The following is a 27,561-nucleotide window of genomic DNA, read 5'->3' on the forward strand; positions in this document are numbered from 1 at the left end:
ATCACCGCTGGGGAGCATCATTATTAATCTGACAGCACTCATAAAGCGCTTTGTTTGTTTTCTCTGATTGCTCTTTTACTACCAAAATAAACAACTTGGCTCCTTTGAGTTACAGCGGTATAATTTGCTGGAACAGCAAAGGCATTTATCTATAAATTTATTTTCAATTTGAGGTAAGCTGCAGTCATGAAAGCTAAATCACTACCAGGGAGAAGATTATTCTAATTACTAACCAGCTGTCGCACATGCTGCATGAGCACAGGATGTGTCAGAACACAGAGCAACCAGTAATCAGTTTCACAGAATCATTTGAGCACACATTTACATCTTGCACTAAATGTTAAACATGAAATTGTCTTCATTTGTATGGTAATGTTGTAAAACTAAAAGAAGCATATGCTTTAACACGGCGTGACTGAATTTAGAAACACAAATTTTATGGTCAATTTGTGATGCAATCTAAAAAGCTGGGTGTTTATTTGCAGCTAAAATAAAGCTGATGGTATCTTAGTTTCCACTCAGATTAATCTGAAGGATATGTTGACCAACTGACTGCATGCTGTAGGAATGTAACTCATACACTAATGTGGATAATGTTGGTTTTTTTTTTTTAAAAAGGGAAAAGTGAGTTCGAAGGTATACTGTGATTCAGCCACACAGTAAGCTAAGAAGGCAGAGTGGAAGAATTTTCTCATATGTCTTTTGCGAGCTATATCTGAATTAGACCATAATACTAGCATGGCTTGGTCCCTGGGGTTTTCTTTGCCATTTGCACTGCTAGTGCTGCAATCCCCCTGACAGGCCTGTTTACGACTGCTCTGCTATCAGAGGGCTGAGCAGAGCCAGGGACGAGCCTTCATTAGAGATTAAAGTGACCGTCACAAAGTCCAAAATCATCACTGCTTCCCACAGCAAGGCGAGGGGAGACACTGAATGGGCTTAAGCTCATGCATCAACAACAACTCCGTATCAGACGGATCCTCTGCTTAACACACAAGTTCCTTTTAAATTTCAATGCGCATTCGTGAATGACATTTACAGACATTTTTTAAATTGGCTACAATCAATCTCCTCCCTGGCAAAAACTGTCATGTTCATGGCGTCGTTGCCATAAAACAGAGATGCATTTTTGGCAAATACCATGCATGACATTACCTTCTAAAAACAGCTACATTTGAAGCAGGGATGTGTGCACTTCAATAGCAGACATTTATAACAGAGAAATAAGGATGTACTGCATCATATCAAGATCAGATGCAGTTTCTTGCTTATTAGTGCTATCATGTTTGATTTCAGCTGACCGCTGAGGTTAGGCTTCCTGCCTCCTGTGGTAACGCTTATCCATCTTCTGATCCACAGCCGCTGGACAATATCACTGATAGAAATGAATCAAATGAGACAGAATATGTGCAGCTGGATGGAATTCCTAGCTTTCTGACCATATCCACTCAAGATGTCTTCCCCTCCCAGGCATTGTATGCCATGTACTCATCTGCCTCTTTCCCCAAACCCTCACAGGATTCACAGAGATGAAGATGCTACTCTATTATAAGGCTGATAGTTTTTCCGTGGGGAAAAACTCACTGATGAGTTTAAATTCAGAAAATCCATGAGTTCTTTTACACCTACACTGTAGGTAACAAAGAGCGATGTAACGCATAACAATACTGCCCGGAAATAATGGCAGACGGAGGTTAAACAAAGCAACAAAGCCTTTATACAAATTACGCACTCATTCCTCCTTCCATCAAAATTCTTCCTGTAACTCCAGAACAAAGCAGCTATTCTCAGAGGAACATGAAAAGACAGACACCTGTCAATCACAGCTCCTGTGACTCCATATTTCCTGTGTCAGAGGCTGCAGGATGGAGAAATGTGCAATATTCTGATAATATTTCATGCAAACTAATGCAAGTCAGAACACTTCCCTGCTGGCCAGAAGGAGGGGAAATGAGAACAGGTAATTATCGGATTGCCTCAAGGCAAGAAATGATAGAGATTGCAGAGAACGGGGATATTTAGCCCTGCTAATGAAGGCCCATGTTGTGGGAGCACTAGGAAGGGGGAGCAGAGGGAAGCTAGGCTGTGGCTCAGCAGGAGGTAGAGCCTGATAAGACCATCTTACATAATGGCCACATCCAGGCCTGGCTCGCTGTTTGGACTGAGGCTCCCTGTCCCACACGTTCTCTCCCATCCACTCAGCATGTCCGGTCAGGGGAGCGTAACATTGCCAGAGTATTCCATTTCCCTCAACATGACCATTTAATATGTTAATCCACATCAAGTAGTAACATATACAATGTTGAGGGCTGGGAGTTGGGCCTGTTTACAGATGCAGCAGAATAACGGTTGCAATGCAAATAATTACTGCATCACGTTAAATAGAGTTTCTTATGTTAAGTATATCGATTCTAATTATATTCACTGAAGAGAGACAATGAATTAAGTGATGTGAGTGAAGGATCAGCCACTCCACTTGGCCCGGTCCATTTAACCCTATTGAAGGGTTTAGGTTTGCCCATCACGACAGCCTCACTTAAAGTGCTGAAAAATAAAAAGAGATTGCTTATTTTGTATATGCAGCACTTCCCCCGGACGGATATGAAAGTTTAATCATGGCATTAGGATTCACAGGCATTCCCTTGCCAGACCTGCTTGCAGACATCAGAATTGCTAATTTGCTGGTTTGCCCAGGAAGGGCTGGCTGGTGGGTGCGGAGGGGATGAATGGAAACAGGAGTCTGATTTGTCCAGATAACCTTGAACCCCAATGCTCAGCTTCCTGTGGATGTACGGAGCTCAATCAGTCCCTCTTTATCATGTTGATCTGAGCCGCTGTCCAGCACGGCGGCCGGCACAGCGCCGCACTCGCTCTTACCTGACTACTTTGAGAGAGTGTCATTAGCCAAAATCATTTCCTTCTCTCTCTTTCCTGGCTGTTCTGACATAGCTATTAACTTGTGCTGAAATGTCATGAATGAATAAATACAGCAAAATAATTGCTTTCAAAGGCAATCTTGCAGTAATGCAATAATGTCCCGATCAGATATCAACATTACAACAAAATAAAGCCTTTGACAAAAATCACAGTAATTGTGGCTTGGTTTCTAATCTTAATAATTAATTCCCATTGCTTGGGATGAGAGTCCACCGGAGACACAGACATGATAAAGAAGAAAGGTCTTGACAGGGTTATGAGTCAGCAGAGATGTGAAATTCAAATTGGCCAGGCTAAGCAGTTTGGAGCTGATGGTGATTTGAGTGGACTCACTGGTCAGCCCTACAGTACAGTACAAGAGCCCAGGGCTGAAAGATGGTGGAGTTACTCATGGGCACAGGTGCTTTATCAGCAGACCACATGAGAGGGGTGAAGCAGTAATAATTGTAAGCTTCATCCGATGTTACGCTGTACTCTCCATGTTACAGCAAATTATGAAATATCTTCATACAAACTAAGCTTTCCCTTCCTCTTTTTTTCAAAAGAAACCAAACAAATCTTTTATGCAGCTCAGTCGCTAGAAAAAAAAAGGTTGGCATTTTATGTTTTTGCAAACCACAGATACACTGATCTGAAACATTTTCTTTTGTTTGGCAACAAAGCAATATGATGTTTAAAGCCACATGGGTCCGATGTCAGGTCGGTGGGAGGGAGGTGGATGGCACCAAGCATCCCAGGACTTAAAACCAGGAGACTGGTGTGCACGTTCTATTTTTCCATTATTTTTGTCTCCCGTTGATGCAAGTTATGTCCGGAATTAGTGGGCTTTTTTCCAGCTCAACCCTGTTCTTTTAACCTAACCTTAACCAAAGTGTTTTGATTGCAGCAGTTCAGAGACGTTCCCATTCAACATCTTTGTGGTCCAAAAATTTGGAGATTTAATGCATCTATGGTTTGCAGAAATGTAAAATGCCTACATTTATTCTGGTGACTGTGTTGCTTTTATAGTAGCTTCATCTGAGCAAAGTCAGGAATATCTGTTTGTATGCTGTTCCGAGTCCATCTTGAGCGCTGGACTCGTGCTATTAACAAAATTAAAGTGGAGATCTATCATTGGCAGGGGAAGATGAAGCAGCAGGAGCAGAGCTCTCACTGTTTTCTGTCACAGCCTCAGCTGTGTGCACACACTCTCCTTGCACACTGCCATCTTTCACTCAGCCAGGCACTTGCCTCCTCGCCCACTGCGCCCACCAGGCCCGGGCAGCACATGCCACTGCCAAACATCCATTTACTCCCCGCAGGACTCCTGCGTATCTGAAGTGGGCCTGTCATTGAGACCTGTTTAGATTTTACAGCACTGTATGCCCTGCACACAGGTGAATATTTGGTCAGCTACACACGGGAATAAACACAATGCACGTAATTAAATGCTTCGTTTAAAATCAGCTTTGATAATTTCTCCAGTAACACCTTGTCAAGCTGACCGGCTCCACTCAACAGAGGGTGGTAATTGCATCCCTGTAGAGAGGCCGGTAGCTTGCAAGAGTGTGTGTGGAATTACTGTGCCACACTGGATTCAGTCAGTGAAGGCTGAAAAACATGCACACATTAGCCACAAGTGAGCCTCTGCACGTATTTGTTTACCTATGCGTTCATAGGTTCAAGCTGTGTGAGCGAACATACAAACATTAATTGGCTAATATATGAGCAGCATGACCTGATGACCAGAGATATGTTCTCTCTACAAAGAATCCCACCTCCAACATCTTAGCCTGGAGGCAGGTTTAATGCTTACCTGCAGATGCTGCCTTTGTCTTTGAAGTGGAGCGATGGATGCAGCAGAACAGATGGAGATGTTGGATGCTTTCAGGAATTATTAATGGCACGCTATGATCCCAAATGACCTTCAGCAAATAGTCTCCCAGCACTGGAGTACACAGGCAGCCCTGCACATCCATATTGTATTTAGACAACACACCTGGGTCAATGGAGAAACCGAGCTATCATTACTGTACTTTGAGCTCTAATCCAGTCGGGAAACTTTGCTTCCTTTTCAACTCAAAAGGCAACGCAAAGCATCCAATCACATTAAACACAATCATATGTTTCAGGAATAGATTTGAGATTTATGCAGCAAACACTAATTCCGTAAAGCCCAATTTGTTTCTCCCACAATGGGAACCATACACTGGAATTAATCTGCAGAAAGCCTTTCCTGTAGTTTTAAAAATAAACCCTTCATCATTGGAGGCTTTTGTGGTTGCTCAAGGGATATACCATTGTGACATCAAAATCTATCTTACGAACGTACATCGGTAACAGCCATAAAATATCTGTTGCCTATGGATAACATTCAGTTTACAGAACAAACTGAACAATCTCAGGATTGCCTCGGAGAGAAACTGAGCTGCTGAAATACACCACCTCTGCGTTTCCCTTTTATGTGATAAAAAAAAAAAACTTAAGTAAACTTGCTTATATTAAAGCATACATATAGGAAAATAAAAAGCTTACAATACTGGGATCTTTTTAAATTCTGTGACAAAATAACCACAGATATGTATCGAATTCACAGGATCATCTAATTTAAGAGTAAGAAATGTGTTTCTCTACCTCTACAGCATAATCATTTTTAGGATCTAAAATAAACACATTACATTACTACGGTTTACAGATATTTTACAACTCCACTGTGATTTTCATGACGTTCATTTAATTTGTGCTTGTAAATGCATGTAGTTAGCATGTGATTTAGAGGGCAGCTCCTAATTATTCAATCAGTGACTGAGACTGCCCTCCAGGCACATTCATGTAGGAACAAAATTCATTCACAATGGTTGCAATTAAAGCCTGCAGCTATCTACATGATCACTGGCAGAATTGTTACGTGCCATATTGAGCCATTATTTTTGCTTTAGAGAACGCCAATATGTTGGACCGTATTGCAGCCCTACTTTGGGTGTTTGCATAGCATTTGCACTATATGTTACACCACACTGCTGCGCATGGAATAGCAGAAAGTGTTCGTAGGGAAGCTATTGAACCTAGAATTGCTCCCAATGGCCAATAGGCAAGCACCTTTCTTGTGACTGTGTGTGAATGGTAGAATGCAATGCAAAGTGATTTAGTGATTATGTTACATAGCATTACTACTAGCAGATTTTCTCATTTTTGTTTTACTGGAGGTCTGTTGCACACCTTTTAACTAGGCACTTAATGGTAACAATTAAGATTTTACATGTCGTATTTTTCCTTTGCTATTTTTTCACGCAAAATTAGCTCTCCCAAAATCACATTATTTGTGCAGTCCTCCTCAAATACATATACATAAAAGAAAGAGACTTGTGTATGGGGTTTATTCTTCTCCTCGCTGTCATGAGGTTGTGTCTCAGGTGCCTGGAAACAACATCATAAATAATCTGAATATCTCAAGGCGCAGAAAGGCACAAGGAAGGCACACAAAGCTTAGCATCTGGCCTTCAGTATTTTTAGTGCAATTACCATGGCCATTTTCTGTGAACAGTAAACTGCAGACTAGGAACCTTACTGAGGCTGAAGTACTGCAACATAACGTGAATGTTTTACACCTGTATGGTATAATTGGGGTTATACTGTTCCTATATTTAGGGGGTATTGTGGGCTATTAAGATGAGGCAACAGTGCCCTGTAATGTTTGTACAGTATATGCAAGGTCTGCAGCCTTCAGTTTCCAGAGAATAAATACTGTGGTGGTGCTCTCATAAGACACTGCATGTCTTCAAAGAGCTACATCTAAGGGAGGAATTGATCAGACACTTTTTCTCACACTCGGTAAGAGTAGAAAGGAATAAATTATTTGAACGGTGTCTATCTCCTTATATACCACAGCCTCTGATTAATTACCTTAGGGCTCGCTAATGAGAATGTGTAAATGAATACAATGTTAATCTACTATGTATACCGTGTTTACTCGAGTTTGCTGAGGCCCAAGAAAAAACAAAATCCCTTATGTATAAATTATAATAATCCCACATCAAGAGAAAGAAAAAAAAATCCATGCTGAGATCAAAGCAGAACGGCCCGATGCAATCATGTGTCAAAAGATAAAAAACAACAACTTTCTTACCCACTCAAGTGGGCAAGGTATGTCAAAATGTACAGTAGTTTGACTCTGATCATCCTCAATTTGAGGAAAATCTGCTTTGTGTATCTCCCATCATGCTTTTGCTTGTTTCACCTATTACTTTTGGTTTATCTGCATTGACAGCAAATATGATCCAGAACAATAAGGCTTATACAGTACACTATAAGAGAAATGGAATAATTGAAATTTCCCTGTGCTTTAAGAAACAAAAAGACACTGAAATTAAAATCAAAGCATGAAAATCTTGACAGTTATCAATTTATTTCCTAAAAAATCCTGTAATATACTGTAGCATGCAATACATTTTTGCATAAATGTGTTAAATTCATGCAAATAAAATCCTTCAGTTTTATATAAACAAAATAAAAACTTGGTTCACGATAACATACCTGCAAACAAACTCCCACACTAAAACACAGTCTGGGAGGACCCATCACTTCTTAGACGTTGTGGTTAAGACTCTTAGTCTTTCATCAGCAGTGTAACACCTTAAAAAATTTCATTTACACACAGAAGCCAAGTCCAGACAATAGCCATTTGTTTACTGGGACTGACGGTGTCACATCTGGAGCACCATTAGCTCTACTGTTGACTGCAGAACCAGGCATGGTAACATAACATACACTGAGCCTTCAAATACAAATACACAGGTGCAAATGTCAGTTTCCTGTGTGTCAATATAATATTTCTGGTATACTTTTGTCTAAAGTGGACAGTATGCAACGTATTGACTCCATTTACCATTCTTAACAAAACATTTATGCATTTAAGCAAAAAGCAGTGAGACCGTGGGTGATGGGTTTGACAGTGGGACGTCATTAGCAGTGGGCTGTACAGCTTTGATAGTAATTGAGAATGCTCTGTTTGGGCAGATTCCTCCTCTGTTGCCCCAAGACACACATTAAAGAGATTAAAACAGCCATCAGCGCAGTAGGAACAGGACTGTCTTCCTCTCCCCTCCAACTATTGACAAAAACAAAACTTAGAGACGACAGCTGCTGATTTGTAACTAAGCGACAGATCCCTGCAAGCAAATAAAGCAGTCGTGCCAGTCTCTTTGCTAGAAAAACTCTATTTGTTTCCTTGTGACAGCAATCCATTGAACGCCACATAAACCCTTAAAAGTTTACACGAGCACACATTTTTCGAGGAGCTATTTCTTTCAATTTATCTGACGCCTTTGTCCCATGTATTGGATTCTGGGAGCTGTGAAAATAAGCAAAGGGAGAGCTTTTTTACATCGGGATGAAGTTCCTTTTTTGTCCAATTTAGGCTTCTGTAAGAAGGTGATCATAAGCACATCCCGAGACTTTGAGCGAGGGTCTTTGCTGACGCTGCTGTTGTTGAGGCTGGACTAGGCTGAGCTGAGCAGCCAGGTTGACAAGGACCTGTGCTCAGCACTAGGAAAGCTCTCATCCAGAAACAAGAAGCCCAGGGGAACAAGACAACAATATGCCAAAACACCCACTTGAAAACAACAAAACAGCCCCCAAAAAACCTCCAAAAGAGTCAGCGGTGGGTGATTGCCAGCTGCACTCCAGATTACCAGGCTCTCTGAGAGTCTTTCAGCAATCGCTGAGAGCTGTAGCATCATCTCCAGCTCCTTAATCAGTTCAGCTGGGGAGGGATGGATCCTGACATGCAAAAGGCTCAGCACGATGGGGAATAAACTCATAATCAGCAATCAGATATTCCACATTGCTAGAGGGGGCGGGGAGCTCATCTCAGATAGGTCAAGGATCTCTCCACAGCCAGTTAACCCCTGTGCTCCAGCTGGGAAACATGCACACTCTCATTGTCTAGGACACGCATTGTTTAGATGGCTCTGCTGCCTGACTCGTTGAATTAGGATGTTGGGCCTGACACGTGCAAAGGAGTGCATTTTCTCTTTAAAACTGCATAAATACAAGTAAAATTTCAAAACGTACTCTTTCAAACATACGACTCCATGAATTTATTTCTACTCCATAATTTTCATTAAAGCACCATGTCCCTGAATTAGCCATGTGCTGCGCCTTTAAACAAAGTTCATTGCCTTGCACATTCTATTTCCTTTCATCTTTGTAATTAGCACTGAAACAGCATTTCTTTTATTTCAAATGAATGCATGTGCATAAAAATCAATCTTAAGCAGACTGTTCTAGCAAGGCTGTTTTTCTTTGTTATTTATGATGATAAAATTCCTTTCATGCATCTGGGGTGAGGAGGGCTGCTAACCTTGAGAGTTAGTTTTCAGTCCGGCCCACACGGGTCCCTGTGGGAGATTAGAACATGCTCCATTACGTTTCACTGCAGCAGTGACAGTGAAGTTAGAAGATTGGAGCAACTTCAAAACTCTGTGGCACAGATTATTCATATCATTCTTGAAGAGCACCACCTAGTGCTCAGGAGGATTCACAAAAAATGTGTTTTCTCATCAGTGCAGCTCCAGATCAGATGAGTGTAAATGATGCCATCCTACAAGTAGAACCCTTAATGGCCTCTGCTGGGACCTGTAATCAAACTCACACACTTCTCTCCCTTTTGTAATCAAGCACCGGAGCACATGTTGTGACGATCTTTGTTATAACGCTGCCTGCTCCCTCATCTCATCAAAATTCCGTGCACCTCTCATTTTTCATCCTTTGTTTCCCACCAGGGTCCCTAGATGCCGCAGTTGCTCTCCATGGAGCAGAGGGGAGTGTGACTTAGTATGCTGTGACCTCTGACCCCGACTCTACAGCATACTTTTGCTGCAATTCTGGCGATGCCATCACTATTTACAGTGTCTTGCTACAGACTCCATAGGCTTCCATACGTGCAACCTAGGAAATCACTTTCAATAAAGTTCATAGGACTTTACCCTATGTCCATAGCATAAGTGCTGAATAAGCCGAACGGTGACAGGTCTTATCAGCGGCTGTCACTGCAAGGCCCTTTTTAGTCACCCTAGGTCACATTAACACCAGAAAAGTACTCCGCTCTCATCTCACCTCTGCTGGGCTGACACAGGAGGAGGATAAAGGTGATAAACCACACAAACAATACTCCTCTTCTTGCCTGCTGCCGGCATGCTTGCCTAGCACAGAGATCTGATTACAACTGAGAAGAGAGCAGCTTGGTGTTTCATGGAAAAGCAGGTCAACTGGAGAGTGCTGTCAGAGCTCGGGAGTCACCGGCCTGATGGAGGAGGAGAAAAAGCTATCCGACACGGCGGGGAGAGACGGAGGTTTGTCTCCAGCCGTACAGTAATGGGCTTTATTTACTCTGCCATTAAAAACAGAAAGGAGAGGAGGAATGATGGAAGCGACTGGACTGACCGTACGACTCTTGGGAGAGATGCATTAGTGTTGTCTGGTGTTCCTCCTCACCTTTTACCTCTTTTCAGTTTCTCCTCCGTCTCCCTCTGGCTCGCACACAAGAGACGGAGCTGCCCCACTGCCAACACCTAACTCCTTATGTGTTTTTCTGTCCTCAGTGTTTGAGTCAGACAAAACGCAAAATCAATAATGCTTTTTCTCCCCCATTTCCTCTTTGATGCAACTTCAAAAAGCCAATGGACAGCCCTCCAGAGGCCCACAGAGGAAAAAAGCCAATGGTACGAAACACGCTCAGAATGAAAGTACAGGGGGAAAAAACTTTACCCTTCACTCTCTTAAAACACTGTTAACTTCTGAGCCCCAAGTGGCAAAGCCTATAAGGGTAAAACAGGGCACATGAGGCTGACGAAATGTTATTTATCTTTACTATTAATCTATTTATTTGTACGTAAGTTCAGTCCAGTAAATGACCACAAATAACAATTAATAAGAAAGTAAAACAAAGGGTTTCTGTGAAGTGAAACATATCTAATCCCGCCTCTTTGTACATATTCTACAGTGGAAGCTACAGGAAGAAAGAGAAAAAAAATGAAAGTAAAATGTTCTTTAACTCCATGGACTGTGGTATATGATTATCTAAGGAGTGCTGACAGAGGAAGTATTCTATCAGCAGCTAAATGCTGCATGACAGGGAGACACTTCAAAGGATCTTTAAGTGACTCCTGAAATACTGAGTGAAAGTAAAGTAGGAAATTACCCTTAAGTTAGAGGCATTTGACTAAGCCCGGCTCGGTGTTTTACCTGACTGGGGAGCAAAATTGAGAACCCTGACTGAACTCAGTGTGTTTCAGAATCGTCTCATGCAGCCTGATGGTTATCTTGAGCTGCTGCTGTTTGTTGTACCCCGCTGTTTGATTGGGCATAGGACAGGAGAGTCATTTAACCTTGTCTGTGATTGGACTAATCTGTCAAAACCACAAGGTGTGACTGACAAGACAAGATGACTGACAGGGCTGTTAGACACCCTGGCAATGGCTTCGATGGAGCTGTGGATTCATGTTTATACAATATAAAAACTATACTATAAAGATGCAGCTACAAAAACACTGTATTTATTTTATTTGGTTCCTGTAAAGACTCATAGTTTCCTATGTACTGAATGGGAAAATCAATTCCACAGTGATCAATAGTTCTATGCTGAGAAGCTTTTCATTTTGTATCTATACCTGTTGAAGTATCGTTGAGCCCTTCTGTAAAATGATTTACATTTTTATATGAATTACGCAGATTAAGAATTAGAGTTCTTACTCATATTATTGTGTTGGAGTTTTTTATTTTAATGTGTTACTTGCTGTATCATGCAGCACATACATGATTGATTATGATCATCTATTATTATTAGGGAATGCTATTGAGAACAAGCTGGCAGTTAATAATTATTTTAATATAATAATTACCAGAATTATCAAAAATAATCATAAACAATAATAACTATGGGTCACTCATAACAAAATACAATATAAAAATATGAAATGAGTCTCCTCTCCTCTCCTCTCCTCTCCTCTCCTCTCGTCTCCTCTCCTCTCCTCTCCTCTCCTCTCCTCTCCTCTCCTCTCCTCTCCTCTCCTCTCCTCTCCTCTCCTCTCCTCTCCTCTCCTCACCAGAGTGCACCTCCCCATCCTCCCAACTTCTATGGAGCCAAATCAAAAATCCATGCTCTCAATGGGCAGTCAATATCTCATTAACCAGTCCCTCCACACACAGTCAGGCAGCCAGGATGTTCGTCTCAGTGTGCACAACACAGACTGGCACACCTCACACACTTTAATAACCTGTGGGGACGCCATTCCACTTCCTCAGCCAGCTAAGAGGCAAAAGAGAGGGGCTAAAGCACATACCCTCCGTCTGTCTGAGGAACTCTTGTTTGTCTTTGCGCTGCTCAGATATCATCTTTTCAATTTGACTGTAACATGTAAATGATCCCTTGAAGAAGGCAAATTAAATCAAACATATTTCACAAATGCAAATTTTCTGAGATTTAAGGGTCCTACAAAATTAAATCTTTTATTTTTAATATTGGTATTGGAATTATGTTCACATTCAAACCTAAATCATTTTAATCACAGACTTACATAAACACAAACACTTCTTAAAATATTCTCTCTTTGTAATGGGGTCTTTTATTTTAAATCTTTGCAGGTGACTTGTGCTATATTTGCCTTCACCTTAATCTGTGGCGATTTTTCCTTCAGCTCTTCATGTCCTCAGTCCCTAACTGGATAATAGCCAATCTTGTTAACCTCTGCTTTAATGTGTGAGAGCCTGCAGCACTGGGTAGTGAGCACCTCAATCGGCCACTGATAGAAAGAGACAAAGAGTACCAAATCTACAGCAAATATTTACAGCCTTGTTAACATAGCCTTAAAGCGCCTATCACAAGATATTTGGCTTTAGCTTCTCTACGGCCCCAGAACATTTTTTACAGTCTAGTACACACTCGTGCTAAATCACATATTTATGTGCAGTCTGCATGCACTGTAGTGGCTTACTGGGCTTTGCTTTTGACAACTGTAAAACATTACTGCTATGCAGTTAAAAAATATCCTTTACTTAAGTAAAATTACTAATATGAAACTGTAAAAATACTTTGTTATATGGCTAGACAGAATCAAAAGTGAAAGTGCTCAATACAGTAATTATTGTACAGTAATTGCTTCTTATTATTATTTTATACAGGGCTGCAACTAACAATTTTACAATAAATTAATTAAATTAAACAAATCCATTTAATGTTAGTTTTGTAATATGTGAGCAAAGGGAAAAATAAAAAAGTGAGAAATTTGACAATTACCGATCTCACAGTTACACATTCAAATGTCTTGTTTCTTTCCATAGCAAATTAAAAATTGCTCAGTTGAATCTTTTTTGAAACGTGTTAATCAACTTATTTGAGATCAAATTTTACATACGTTTGCAACATTGTTTTTTACAATTATACTTGTGAATTTACAATAATATTCTCGAAGTTCTTTATATGTTTTGCATTTTAAATGTTTGCTGGTAAGCTGTGAGATAAATGTAGTGCAGTAAAAAGTACAATATGAAGAAGTATAAAAGCCATGAAATTAAAATACTTCAGTGAAGTATAAATACTTGAGTACCTCATTACATTCCACGACTGCTGCTACCTATACCTCGCCACCATGCTGCCCTTTAAGGAGGGTTAATTATATGTCCTGTGGATGAGATGCACGTTTTACCTTTTCTGTCAATCTACACATCAAACAACTTTCTTTAATTATGTAATTGGAATTTTCATCCTAATTGTGCTGAGTAGGCTGGCTAATTTGCATGGGGTAATGAGAGGGATGTTTCCATTACAGGTAATTAGGTACTTGAGAGGCAGTGGTGTGGTAGAGAGGCTGAATAGAGAGGGAGAGGTGGGTAGAGGGGGGGTGTGTGCAGGGTAGAGACAAAGCCACAGAGACACATAGAGATGTTTGGTATAATAAATTTGCATTATTTTGTGGCGCACAGTATGAAAAACATTTTTTTTTAAATCACCCAATAAAGACACGTGCAGTATGAACAATATTAACATAACAATAAAGGAGTGCATGGCAAGGCAGCAAGTCATTGTTCTGTTCATCCATTTCACTGACCATTTTCAGGAAGAAATTACTTCTGCCGTTTAAATTAGTTTCCAATTATACAGCTTGTTCACATTTTAATTTAATTTCTGACATTGTCACAGTGTCCTATCATGACACCAGCAGCTCCTATCAGCTGAAAGTACCAAGTAAGGGGGAAGACAGAGCTAAAAGGACATAAAGACAGGCAGGAACTGGCTGCTAAACAGGGTAACTTTTACTGCTGATGACAAATACAGAAAACGCAGTTTAGCTCTCGCTATTAATATGTCTAAATTAAATTAATGTATGAAAAATAAAGAAAAAACGCCAATGTTAAAAAAGTCAGGACAAGAGGAAATATACACGTTAAAATGTAATTTAAATGCCACACTTATAGAAAGTAATAGAAATGCTAAACAGCACTTGATTCTTTCAAAAAGTATATGATTTCATAAAGGCCTTCACTATAAATTGCATATAAAGGACATAAGGTCTAAAGCCATTTTTTCATATGCGTCTCATTGAAAATAAGATATAGGGTTGCTCTGCCTCTCAATTTCAAACACAATTCACAAATGACTGTGAACCTTATCATAAATGTATTCTCACGCACTGTGATCGATAGAAAAAAAAACAACAAAAAAACTGAAAGTAACGCTGTGGTCAGAGTTGCCAGTCTCACACAAAGAGCACGACACTTAACTGCATGGCAAACTAATCATGAAGATGTAGAGTTACAATATGACTGTATATTAGCATTATTTTCACACTTTCATTATATTTGTAGATTTTATTAATGATAGATATAAGAAGCTTTTATTGTCTTGATAGTAAATATGGTTTAAAAAATGCAGGAATTTAAATTAATTTCTGGACAGATGAAAAGACAAAAACAGCAAATTAAATTATAATTACTGATCATTTCCATGCAACACAGTTTAACAGCTGATGTGCCTTATATTATATTTGACTATATGATTGCATGTGAGCACATATGTTTTACTTGTTCCCATTTCTCTGGAAGAATGAGAGTGTTCATAAGTGTGAAAAGCATGATTACGTGCTTGTGTGCAAGCATGCATAAGAGAAGTGTGCTATACTGTATGTCTGACTGCACTTTAGTATCTGTCTGCGCGGATGTGTGTGTGCGCATGTATGCCTGTATGATGGAGGGGGTGGAAGAGCTGGGATTAGGCATAGTAGATCAACATCACAGCGACTGGGAGGACCCAGTCCTGCTCTCATGGCCACACATGTAAACCCCGACTACCCAAAAAATAGGTCAGTGGAACACAACACACTCTCACACACAGATATACACGCACATGCACCAGTATCAACTCAAAGAATCACAGTCTGCCAGTCGCGCCAGTGCCTTGTCGCCCGTCTGCGACCCACGTTCAACACTGCCACGCACATCTTCCCGCGGAACAGACACATCCTCTGGACTGGAACAACAGGATTAAGAAGGGGGCAGAAAGGAATAGCGACAAGTACCCCCCTCCCTCCCTTTCCCGACCCTTTGCCCCCGTCTCTCTGCATGCTACCTCACATCTACGCCAAAAAAACTTCTGCTCTGAAGCTCAGGAGCTGCTCTTGTCAGAGACGTGCAAAGATTACACCGGCTGTGGTTTTCACAGCACAGTAGCAGCGAGAAAACACACACAAAGAATTTTAAAAAATCAAAGAGAAATACCTTTACAGATTTTTTAAGTTAAATAATTCTTGCGCTTCTTGCTTCTTGAATAAAAAAATCTGCTCATGCATTAAAATAAATATTAGAAAAGCTTAATTCACTTGGACACAGAAGCAGAAGCACTATATTACTGTATTCCTCCCTCCCTCTCTCCCTCTCTCTCTCTCTGTCACACTCATGCCTTGCAAATGAAATGCAAAGAGTTGGCAGGCTATGAATAGCGGAGCCCGTACTTCCCTACTTGTTACTCAGGGTGCAGGATCAGCATGCATTTTGCTCTTACCTTTCATAGCTGAAATCACAAAATACATCATTAAGCTTCGAGTCCATAAGAGAACAACTATCACCAGCGCAAAGCCCTCCACTGCTGTCTCAGCAGCAGCTGGCCAGCACAGCTCTGTCTCTCAGCCTCCGAGCATGACCACACCAGAATCCATGTGACTGTGACATCAGTGTTCATGTCTGACTGCTCCCCACCCACTAGCCTTTGATTGGCACAGCATGCAGCCAGTAGGGGCGCTGAGAGCTCAGGCAGGGAAGCTGGCCCTCTTCCCACTGATTGCAGTCAGAGCCTTGTATACCGGCTTGCTAGACACAGCACACTCACGCTATCTTCTCTGGCTTATCTTTTAGTGCAAGGATAAAGTCAGAACCAGTTCTAGCAGACATCAGTTTTTCACACTCTTTTTTCTGTCCCTTTTCCTTTCTTGGTTTTCTGCTTTAAAAAAAATGGTGCAATGTCAAGGATAAGAAAAAAGTCAAAGGAGGGGGTACATGGCTAAATGTGAAGGAGAAAAATAGTTGAGGAAACAACAGAGAGAGGAAGTGAAAAAAAGTGTGAGTGGAGAGGATGGATAAGAGGGGGATCTGTAATTTTTCTGTGGCTCAAAGATCGAAGCGCTCCGCTCTTCTCCTCCTCCCTGTCTGTAGATATGAGTGATCAGTGTGAGGCCAGATGTCTGCGAGCAGCGGTGGGCCCTACACAGAGAGAAGATGAGTGGAGCCTCAGCTGCTTCCCCTGACCTCTCAGAGGACCCACACTCCCCTCTCTCTCACACACATTCCGACGGCTCTCACACACTCTTTCTGACAGGTGAAGAAGGGGAGATAGTGACGGAAGGGTTTGGATGATCCCTTCCACCCCACAGCGACCGGGCGATGAGTTTCTTGCTATCATTTCTCCTTCTCTCCCTCCCGTGCCCCCTCGCTCTCGCCCCCTGCTTCCCATTCCAGTCCCTACCTCTCCGTCTCTCTCTGCCTCTCTCTCCTCCCCCTCTCCTCGCTCATCCTCTCTCATATGATAATCTGTTCTGACTCCTAACCAGCTGCCTCTCTCTGATACAATATTCTGGTTTTAGTGCAATCCAGCCTTGGCCAATAACCACGTTGCATTTGGCATTTCCATGAATAAGCTGGCGCTCATATCATCTCGTCTCAAGACAAACATCATGCGGCTTCGCTTTCAGGCGCTACAATATTTGGAATCTAAAAAACACAGGAAAAGTTTTTTTTTTTTTGCACTAGCAATATTTCAAATTTAGATATTTTAGAGGCTCATCTCACATTCTCAACAGTGGTTTGATATTAATAACACTACGGCAGCACTGCGTTTTTACAACAGAATGATGATCCTTGCACAGGGCAAGAATTTCCCATCAAGACTGCAATTCTAACAGACATTTAGATTATTTATTCCTGTTTTATACACTAAATATCTATATTCATTCGATGCCTTCTATTGTGTTCTGTTGATTGAATAAAGGTACTTCTAACCACATATAAAATGGAAATGAGCACTCAGCAGCTTGCAACATAAATCTTCCCATGACAATGTTTCATTAGGACCTCTATGATCCATTAGAGACACTAAACACATTAACTCACGTTGTGTCAACACTGGTCTCTTATTGCACACTGTCTAATGAACAAAATATCATTCAGAGGCTGATAGCATCAAATGGAGCGTGCCTGGGATATAAACTACACATATACAGGCCCTGGCAAACTATTCCAAACAATGTGATGTAAGAGACAGAGCCGTTGTCTCGTTTCGATGCTGGCGTCTCCCCACAAGATCTTCAGAGTTCACCAGATGAGTCAGGGCCAAGGCCCACGCAGGAACATGTTTAACTGCCACTATCTGTGGTTGTCTCACAGAAACTGGCTGCTCTATCACTTCTTTCTAGAACCAACCGTGGCTCCACAACACTGTGGCTTAACAGTGAGCTATGGTTAAGAGAAAAAAAACAAAACATGATACTGTAGGAGGGGTTGAGTCTGTCGGTTGGTTATCCAAGAACATCTGAGAGGAGGATAACATCCATATAACCGTCTGAGCATCAGGAGAGAGTGGGAAGGAGCGCATGTTTTGTCTGCTTACAATCTATGTGGTGAATTTGTGAAGATCTTAGAGAAATCCCTACAGGTTTAGAGAATTTTCAAGCACTGAACACTACTGGCTACTTCAAGTATAGAAAAAGTACAAACTGCTAAACTAGAGGTCTGACAAGATCCCCTTTGCCCCCTAATTTAACTTCTCGATCCATTCACTTCCACATTCCAAGTGCACTACTTTTACCAAAGAAACAGTTCCTGTGAAAACTGTTGAAAGTTGTGTAGATTATTTGTGTGTAACTTGGACAGTTTCTTGGGATTGAGAATTTTTTTGAATGTATTATTTTAGGGCAGTCCTGTGTCTTAGGTGTTAAGACTCCCTGGAAGGAGATCTTTGTTGCATGTCATTCCCCATCTCTCCATCCCCCTCATTTTCTGTCTTCTCTTTCAGCCGGTTATTATTCACTGTCCGTAGTTATACCTATAAAAAGCAAAGCAGTCTAATTTGTATACAACACACGTTATTGAAATGCAGGATGTTTAATGTTAGTCGGTGACCTCTAGTGACCCTAGAAATTATAATGGGGGCAAAGGAAAAAGTTAGGTGATGTGGTATAAAGATTGATAAAGTCCGCATAGAAAAGAAGTTTGGATGGATTTACGCGTCAAAAAACAGCAAATTTTCAGCCAGCAGACCAATGTCAACATTGTTATTTGTACAAACATATGTATGTCACGTCTATGTAACTACTTCACATATGTAACTGTCATGTAGCACAGAAGTACTTAACCAAAACATGATCTTTTATCTAATTTTAACCAAGTAGTTTTGGTGCCTGAACCTACTAGGTTTACTAGTTCAAGGTAGTTCAAAAATACAAACTGTTGTATGAGAAGAGATGTTGTCTCTAGTATTAATATTTATTAAAAGAAAAAGATGCCCCCCAATTCTTTTTTTCTCATGCTGTGAGCACCAAAACAACATTCCATTTATTTCCACGGTTTTACAACTATCTACAGATATTTTTTCATATAATGTTTGTAAACAAAGCATGTAAGAAAAAAACTTAAAACTAAAAAAACAATCTGAATGTTGTTTTCCACTTTCAGCTCTGCAACAAATATAGTGCATCCATCAGTATATAATTGTGCTTAAAAGCCTGGGCCTCCCTAAAGAGACATGTTAGCAGCAAAGCCTCTTCATTTGCTCTTGATCACCCTCTCCCTTGACTGCGCCACATTACCAGTGACAGGATGCCAATACCCTGCTGATACTTGTTCATTAAGGCATTGATTAAGCCACAAAAGACACTGATGGTCAAAGGTCTGTGAGTATTAATGTGGTGATTACTGATGTGTAGCCATCAATAGAATAATTTTAATCGACCATTTTTTTTAAACCTAAGAATAAAAAAAAACATATTGTGATAGTGAAATTGTGATGACGCCAGGAGAGTTTTCTGAACCAGTCCCATCATGTGTCTCACACTCCTCTTGGACTAATTCAAGCAAATGTATTTACTGTAAACAAGCCCCGTGGAATGGAATTCAATTGAGATGAGGTGCGGAGCATCCACTGGTGCCCCTGGAGGAGAGGAGAGGACCAGAGCTGATAATGGCCTCATTAGCAGTCTGTCAGTAGCCATTCCACGCACAGACACACCATGCAGCTGATCCATGTTAACTCTTACAGCTCTGGACCGGCCTGAAACCTCTAGACTGCCTGCTGTTGCACTTTGACCCCACAAAGTAAACAGCTATGGCCTTCCTAATTTTGTGTCTCGATCTCGTTTTGAGGTATTTTAGAGAGTTGTGGCTTATATTCCACCCCGAGAGCCACCTGGGTGTTTGGAACAACTACACCAGCCTGAAGCAGTGGTAGAATTAACAAGCTTCAACAGGCACTCCATGAAAACAATACAGATCAATTTAATATAGATGCCAAGGAGAGGAGGGCATAATATTAGAACCATAACAGCACCGACCCACACCACACAATCATAAACCAATTTAGGGCCATTCCAGGCAATTTCCTGGGGGCTTCCACTTGTGGGAAGACTTCAATAAATCACACAGACAACAAAGGGAATATCTATTTCAGTGAAAATAGAGGACACTATTGGGTTATGTCCAGAGGACTGTGGAGGGTTGCATTTAAAGACAAGTTTAAATAAGAGAAGCGAGAGTTTAAAAACATGCTACATTGCTGCCTTGCCTGGCTACAGGAAATGCGGTTAACTCGTTATGGCTAATGGATTTTCCATGGAGCAGGAGTTTGTCTAGACTAGCAAGGTAGCAGCTGTAGGTAATTCTTGTGATATTTACAATCTTAACACTCTAATGACGTGACTTTATATTAGCAACTGTATATACTGCCCTTCATCCTTTATATACACAGCAACCCCAGGACCAGCTCAGCACTATTCTCTCTCTTTCTATCTGTCACTCAATAACCATACACACAAGCACAATATTTATAGAACAGCAGGGTCAAAAGGAAGAAATATGAAAGCATATCATTCCTACATAGGTGAAGTGTACACCCGTCAACTGTCATGTAATCCGAATCAACAACACAGTACTTATAGTGAATGGTTGACAAGGCTATAGCCTTTTGTTTTACTGCCACGGTTATTTATAGAGCTACATTTAAATCCTGAACAAACACAAAAATAAGAGCCTCTGGTATTTCCAAATCAATTCAATCATATTTTTTTGTTATAGAAAAAAAAGAAATACAAGTGCTATGTCACAATGGTAGCGAAGGCAATTTGTCCTGCATGGACTGACCATGCTTCACGTCATTTGAGGCGGACTTGCATGCCTGCTCTACACTAAATGACCCCGTTCAGGTATGAGTGAGGTGGTGACAAGAGGATGTGAACAATATAATAAGCACCACACTTCAATGAAAAACATCAAACGCCCTCAGCTACTTTTTATTCATCGTTTTGTTCAGTGGCAGTTTAGTTGTCACTGTTATTTCTCTGCTACATTTAAACTAAGAGAAATGCCAGGCCGTTTCCGTCCGTCTTTGGACACTTCATTGCAACAAAAGTGTTTACAATCTGCCCACTGGAACTGGATGTTCATTTGATTGATACAGCCTTGGAAAAATATCTGCTGCGTACATTCAACAAAGGTTTTTCATTTAAGTGGCTGGAATAAATCAGTTTATTTATGTGGTTTATCAGATGAAAAGGCAGTGGTAAGGAGGGATCATCAGCGCTGCTGGAGTGCTATCATATATCTCACCGAGCAATTTTTCAATAGATCAATAGAAATCAGATTTAACAATGAAATGCAGTGCATCTCCTTTGTGCGAAGCTGCCCTTGGGGACCGAAAGGAAAAGGATAGGAGGATAGAGAGAGAAGGAGCGAAAGGGAACGAGGAGGGGAGATTATCGCAGGCATGGCAGCCTGTGTGAGAGGCTTAGCCTGGCTAGGCAGGGAGGTGGAACCCTGTGAATTCTAATGAACTGGCAAGACTCCCCCAAAACCAGCTCCATCTCCATGGCATGAGGACGACAGGAGGGAAGGAGGAGGTGATTAGGAAGGCGCAGCCCCTCCACGGCAAACCAAACAGAGCAGGTCATTTTCCCTGTGATAATTATGGCTATAACCAGGCATGAGGGATTGGTAATGGACCTGCTTATTCTTCATGCCCTGCAAAGGCAACCACTGAGCCTGTCAAGGGGAAAAGCATGATGATGTGTTTTTTTTCTTCCATTGGTCGGGTGACTCTAGTAAGAGTTGCGATAGCTGTTGAAAAGGGCAGCAGGGGAACTTGGCCTTTGAGGGAGAAGTTAACGAATGAACTTCATTATTGAGGAGCATACCAGGGAGACCCCCCGGAGTGTGTGATGTATTACCTAGCGTCAAACTTACACACTCCCCCAACATCACCAATATAGCCCGACATCAGCTCTGGGGGGAGGTGGGCGTGTAAACTAAAATAGTTAACCTTCTGGCTTAAGGCTATAGAAGAAAGGAAGAAAACAGAGAAACAAACTGATTTGTATATATATATATATATATATATATATATACATATATATATATATACACAAATACAAATCAGTTATATATATACACAAGGTTTGTATTAATAAAGTTGTTTAAATAAGAAAATCTATTTAAAAACCTCTAAATTACTCAAAATTTCCTTTGCTTTTAGGCTGAACAATTTCATTATTATTCTCTCTATTGAAACACCAAAGTGAGTAATGAGGCAGAGCCTTTTCCTGTGACTGCTCAGCGCAGAAACCCTCAGAAGAAAACTGTTTTAGCTTAAACTAACACATATTTAATGTTCTCTCTGACTTCAGGTAATGCAGTTAGTCCGGTGAGGCAGTCCAGATAAACGCCACGCAGATTACTCTCATTTATTAAAAAGCAACTCTGTTCAAGCATGAATGTAACTTTTCCTAAGTTCTATGAGCTTTATAAAAACAAGTGACCCACTGGAGGGACTAATGTTTTCCTCAAGATTGAGGGAGATCTTCAGGCTATGCGCGACGTGCACCACTTAGCCTTCCCCCTTCCCTCCTTCCACCGGGCCTGGATGGAGTTTCTCTACGGTGGACGGGACGAAGGAGCTCTTTTACTCTCTCAACACTTTTACTCTTGACTTATGAGGATGCCATGGGTGCAGGGGAGTGATTCATCACTGGGTGTGCTCCTCTTGCACCCTCACACATTAGTAATGTGGTCCGCTGAGGAGGAGTCCTGTCATCAGTCTGTACCTGGACCCTCTGAACAAGGTAGGTCAACAGGAGGCAGCAGCGGCTGGCCCACTTTTAGTCTTTCACAGCACCTTTAAGTTTCCTCCAGCTCTGCCACAGCTGAGCCTGACGGACACACTAAGACCAGCCTGGTCAAGGGGAGACACTGCCTCGGTACTGTAACTGGTGTCCTCGCTATATCTGTTGACTCAGTGAAGCTTGTCCTCCCTGTGCCCGAGTACAGCAGGCCAAGTGAAGTGGTGAGAGGTTAAAGCAAAGCAGGAATAGTATGTTCATTCAATATATTACAGATTGTAAAAACAAAAAAAAGAAGTAAGAAAATAATAAAAAAGAAAAACAAACAAATGACTCATAGTTTGGATGAAAAGTTCCCAGACTTATCCATCTGAAAGCGCCTGGGGAAATTTCATCACAAGACTCCCTAGTCTTCTGTAATACAGCCGCAACAAAATAAGTGGCAAACACATGATCGTCTGTTCTTTCACAAAATATAGAGCCACTTTAAGTCAGCATAAGCCTTTGACCTTAACATAGCAGGTAATGCACATTTGAATACCTACCTCAGTATTCATGTTTGTCATTTTACTTGTGAAGATTAGGTGTAAAAAGGCTATTTGAAACCAAAACACAGGATTAAGGGATAATGCTGCTCTGTGTCTTGTGAGTCGACCTTGATTCTGTAATCCAGCACAATACTGGAGAACAGCATATTTCTCTCTCTTGTACATTCAATACTCTCACTGTAGAACAGCTCACGCTGATGTAATGGCAAAAGCATAATGGCACCACGCTGAAAGAGAAAGTAATCTGAATTAAGGGGAACTTCATTGTAATATCTGTGTAATAGAACTGGAAATGGCATTACAAGATTTGTACAAAGAAAAATACTATTGACAGTAGCTTTACATTGATAAGGTATAAAAGGAGGCTACATGAAAGCTGACAATGTTGCTGCAGAAGAGAAAAAAAAGCATAAATGAATTGATTTGAATTACGGAGACCTTCACTTTAATGACCATGTTGAGAAATGAACTTGATCTTTAAAGTGAACTAACCTGCAGTCAGGCACTGCGTTATTAAGGACTGTGCCACTTAATCAGAGCGGACGCCAATTTAGCAAGGAGCTAACTATGCAGGAGGGAGCCTCTGTGGCAGCAAACACATTACAGAGCATTGTGTCACCTGACTCGTGCAGGTACGTATACATGCTCTCTTCTCTTCTCCCAATCTGCCTTATTTTCCTGACTCCATGTCTCCTTTCCTGTTTTTTTTTTCTTCTTCTTCTGCCGCAGACACAGTAGAATGAAAACCTGCCTTTGATGTCTGGGATCCTATAATGCTGAGCAGTAGAAATCCGCATGCCTGTTATCTGTAGAATCTTAATGATGACGGCTAACTTCACAATGGGTTAACCACATCTCTCTGTTCTCGCACTGCACACCCACAGAAACACAAATTAATAGCAACGGGGAAAAAACAGCATTTCTCTAATAAAGCAGATTCAACAAAATGTGCACAATGCGATCAGCACAAATGTCAATGTATAATATCACCGAAAGCTTTTGTGAGCACTTCTGCTTTCTTCTCTGTCGATGTAACTTTTTTTCCTCTACTTTAGTTTCTGAGCAGAATGACATTATTTGTCAGAAAAATGTGATCCTCGCTTCAAATGTATCTAATTAAGTTTCGATAAACATTAGATGCTCTGAATGCAGACAGTCTATTTTGTCGTGTTTTGTCCCCAAATCTCTCATGCACTGTGACGGTGATTATTGATCTTGAACTGGTGCTTACATGATATTTCAAAATTATTTTATTATAAGGGACATCTTATCCATTGCATGGTTTATTCAACAACATTATTCTGCATAATTCAGGAATTAAATTATATATGTTAATTTTATCCCGCCTTTATTCATGCATGATATTGCATCAGAATTTTCATATCCTAAAAAATCCACAACAGGATTTTTCTGACAATAGATTTTTTTTTTTTGCTCCACTTCAGTTCAGTATAATTTTCCTCAAAGTGCACTTCAGTGAAAAGTGAAGACCATCAATATCAGATACATGCTGGTCAGAGTGATAAGCTCTGGGCATGAGATGTGTATGGCTACGACTGAGGAACTTGATGATGGCACAAGGACATTTAATTATGGAGCCCATCTTAAAGCTCGCCCATCAGCATCAGTCAGGATCATATCTGGAGGAGCTTCATGACCTCCGCCTCTGTCGCCCTCCATGAATCAAACCTTTCATTACATGCTGACACTCTTGTCCTGCACTGAATGTGTGTACACCATAGGAAAGTGATGAGGCTTTGGAAACCTGATGAGTGACGGATAACCTGCGCTTGTGCAAAGACTGGCCGAATGTGCGCCGCAGCGAGCATGAGGCCGGCGGTGCCCTCCCAGCCATGCCAACTGCTCCGCCTGGCAGACACCACCATCTCAGCACAGCCCTCGGTCCCTGGCCCCTCTCACCTGAGGTGGCAGACAGCCGGCAGAAGAGAAATCGCCCGCAGCAGATGGGGGCCACTTACTTTGGCTGGCCCAGCCAAGCATTGTGTCCTTGTCACATGTCACTTACTCTTGTTTTCTGGTCTGACAACACTTCAAGACAGGGCCTTTCAGTTTTCAGCAAGACACAAAAGGGAAAGGGTGAGGAAAAGCTGACGAGGCCTCTCTTCGCTCCGGCTCAAATTCTGTGAAAGAGCCGGCACCAAGAGAAGAACCAGATTAAGAGCCAACAAAAGCAGAGCTCCCCCACAAAAAGCCGTCGTGCACCCCTACAGTTCCCCTTAGCATTCTCCTCCTTATAAAACACCCTGGGCCCCCAGGAGGTGATAAAAAGGAAGCGTCCATAGCCACAGAAACATATGCAAAGAAAGTGCATGTACAAAGGCCATTTGCAATTTTACAAAATGGCAGACACAATGCTTTTACTGAAAAATGAGGACCTGCCATATTGTGTTGGAGAGGAAAAAGTATGGCAGCAGAGGAAAAATGGAGAAAAATCATGCTGGCCTGGTTTACGACAAATAGATAGCTCTATTGATTTCCCTTTTACAGTGACTGTCCATCCCTCACTGTTGTGATTACACTGACCTATTTCAGAAAAAAAATAGCCGTCTATTATAGATTATACCAAAATGTCCGAAAAGAATACTCTTTTTGTGGAACAAACAAATAGAGTAAGATGAAACATAACCTACAGTACAGAGGGAGAAAAAGATTGTGTCAATTTAAGCGTTCAATGTTGCTCTGGGAGAAGAGGAAACAACGAGTTCTAGTACCATGCTGAGAATCAAATAACTTTCAACAGAAAGAGCGGCTGTGCTTAGTGGGGCCCTGCATTGTCAATTTCAATCCTGACAAAAAGGCGACAACATGAAATGATTGCAATATTGCTAAACCCACGTTTAAACATAATAATGGCAATTTTACAAACTAGGAATAATGTTTAGTAAGAACAACAGAGTATAACATATTTGATAATAATCTAATGTACTGCATGTTACTGTATTGTGTTTTTTTACTCTAATACACTACAGCACAGTTCAGTGTTGTATGCTTTGTGCTGATGATTCCTCTGCGTCTGTGTGTATTGCTGTGTGTGCTCGTCCTGCTCCACTATGTCTGTGCTGTGCGTCTCACTAGACTATCTCTCTCCGCGTAGCTCAGGGGACTCTGGCTGGCTGATCTTCATTATCAGCCCTAGCTTAACAATGTACTGGATGCACTTCCCACATGAGTGCAACTAACAAATCCCCACAGAGCTGAATCAAGGCAACAATGTGATGAAATACCTTCAAACAGCCACTGAGCATGGAACACTGAGCTATGCAGAGACAACTCACACTGCCCCGGGCGATTCCACAGGAGTGCGCCTGTTGCCAAGCAAAATTAGACAGCAACTGGGACATATTATTCTCCTAAATTGGCAATGTACAGCACTATTAAGGACCATAAATCTCATGTTTGATTAACTGAAAATATCTCGACTCACAGAGCCAATGCATTAGCATTCTACCAATCTGAAATCCAAGCGGGATCTGATGTCATTTAGAGGTAAAGCAGCTGCTTCACGGGGGTAAAAGCTGTCATCTTGCAATGTGAACACAGAGAGCATTATTAGGATTAATAATGCTGTTAGCATATTGTTCCAAACATACACCAGACTACTTTTTATGAGAGAAATATGAAATGCACAAAGGCATGAAAACTACAAACTCTGGCTTGAGTTGAGTCTGATATAATTTCACTGTAGCTCTGCTCTCCGTTTTTTTTAAAGCAGTGCAGAAGAATCTAAATCATCTGGTTCCCTTAAAACAGATTGGCGGTGCTATTACTATGTGAGTGCAGATCTCTGACGAGGGAAACTCAATACAAGCTGCTAGCAAATAAATGAAGATGCAGGAGCAAGGCCATGTTTCTCCATCAGTGTAAGGAGTCTGTCACCGCAATGGAGATAAATATAGTGTGAAAAAACTGGGACTCTCTACAACGTATCTGTGAAGCTGAAGAGAGGAAGCCTCTTCTGTCTCCTTTTCCCGGAGTTACATTTGTACTACTGCCTCCCTCTGGCCACTTTATACCCAATCTAAATTCAGACACAGACTTCATATACTGTGGAACACATTTATAGAGGGAACAATAACACCTGCAAAATATAAAAAATCGAATAAATTAACAATGCTTTTAGTTAAAAGTTGCTTTGTGACACTTACAATTTTCAAGTTTTGACTGCAAATTAAATTCAGCTCTATGGTGATTTTGAGGCGTTTTTACTTTAT

At 41.1% G+C, this 27,561-nt stretch overlaps 1 protein-coding gene across 2 annotated transcripts in view; it reads right to left on the reverse strand.

Annotated features, from left to right (window-relative positions):
- Positions 1–27,561, reverse strand: part of roraa (RAR-related orphan receptor A, paralog a) — a 191,432-nt gene that overhangs the window by 32,952 nt on the left and 130,919 nt on the right. Inside the window, exon 1 of one of the 2 annotated variants that reach the window (XM_059334305.1) lies at positions 15,971–16,119. The exons of the other annotated variant lie outside the window; for it this stretch is intronic. Coding sequence (XP_059190288.1) covers positions 15,971–16,001 — 31 coding nt within the window. The 5' untranslated portion in view covers positions 16,002–16,119. Of the gene's footprint in view, positions 1–15,970; positions 16,120–27,561 lie in introns of those variants that run through there. 2 annotated transcript variants of the gene reach the window in all.

Source organism: Centropristis striata, chromosome 6, assembly GCF_030273125.1.
Source record: "Centropristis striata isolate RG_2023a ecotype Rhode Island chromosome 6, C.striata_1.0, whole genome shotgun sequence".
NCBI classification, from domain to species: Eukaryota; Metazoa; Chordata; class Actinopteri; order Perciformes; family Serranidae; genus Centropristis; species Centropristis striata.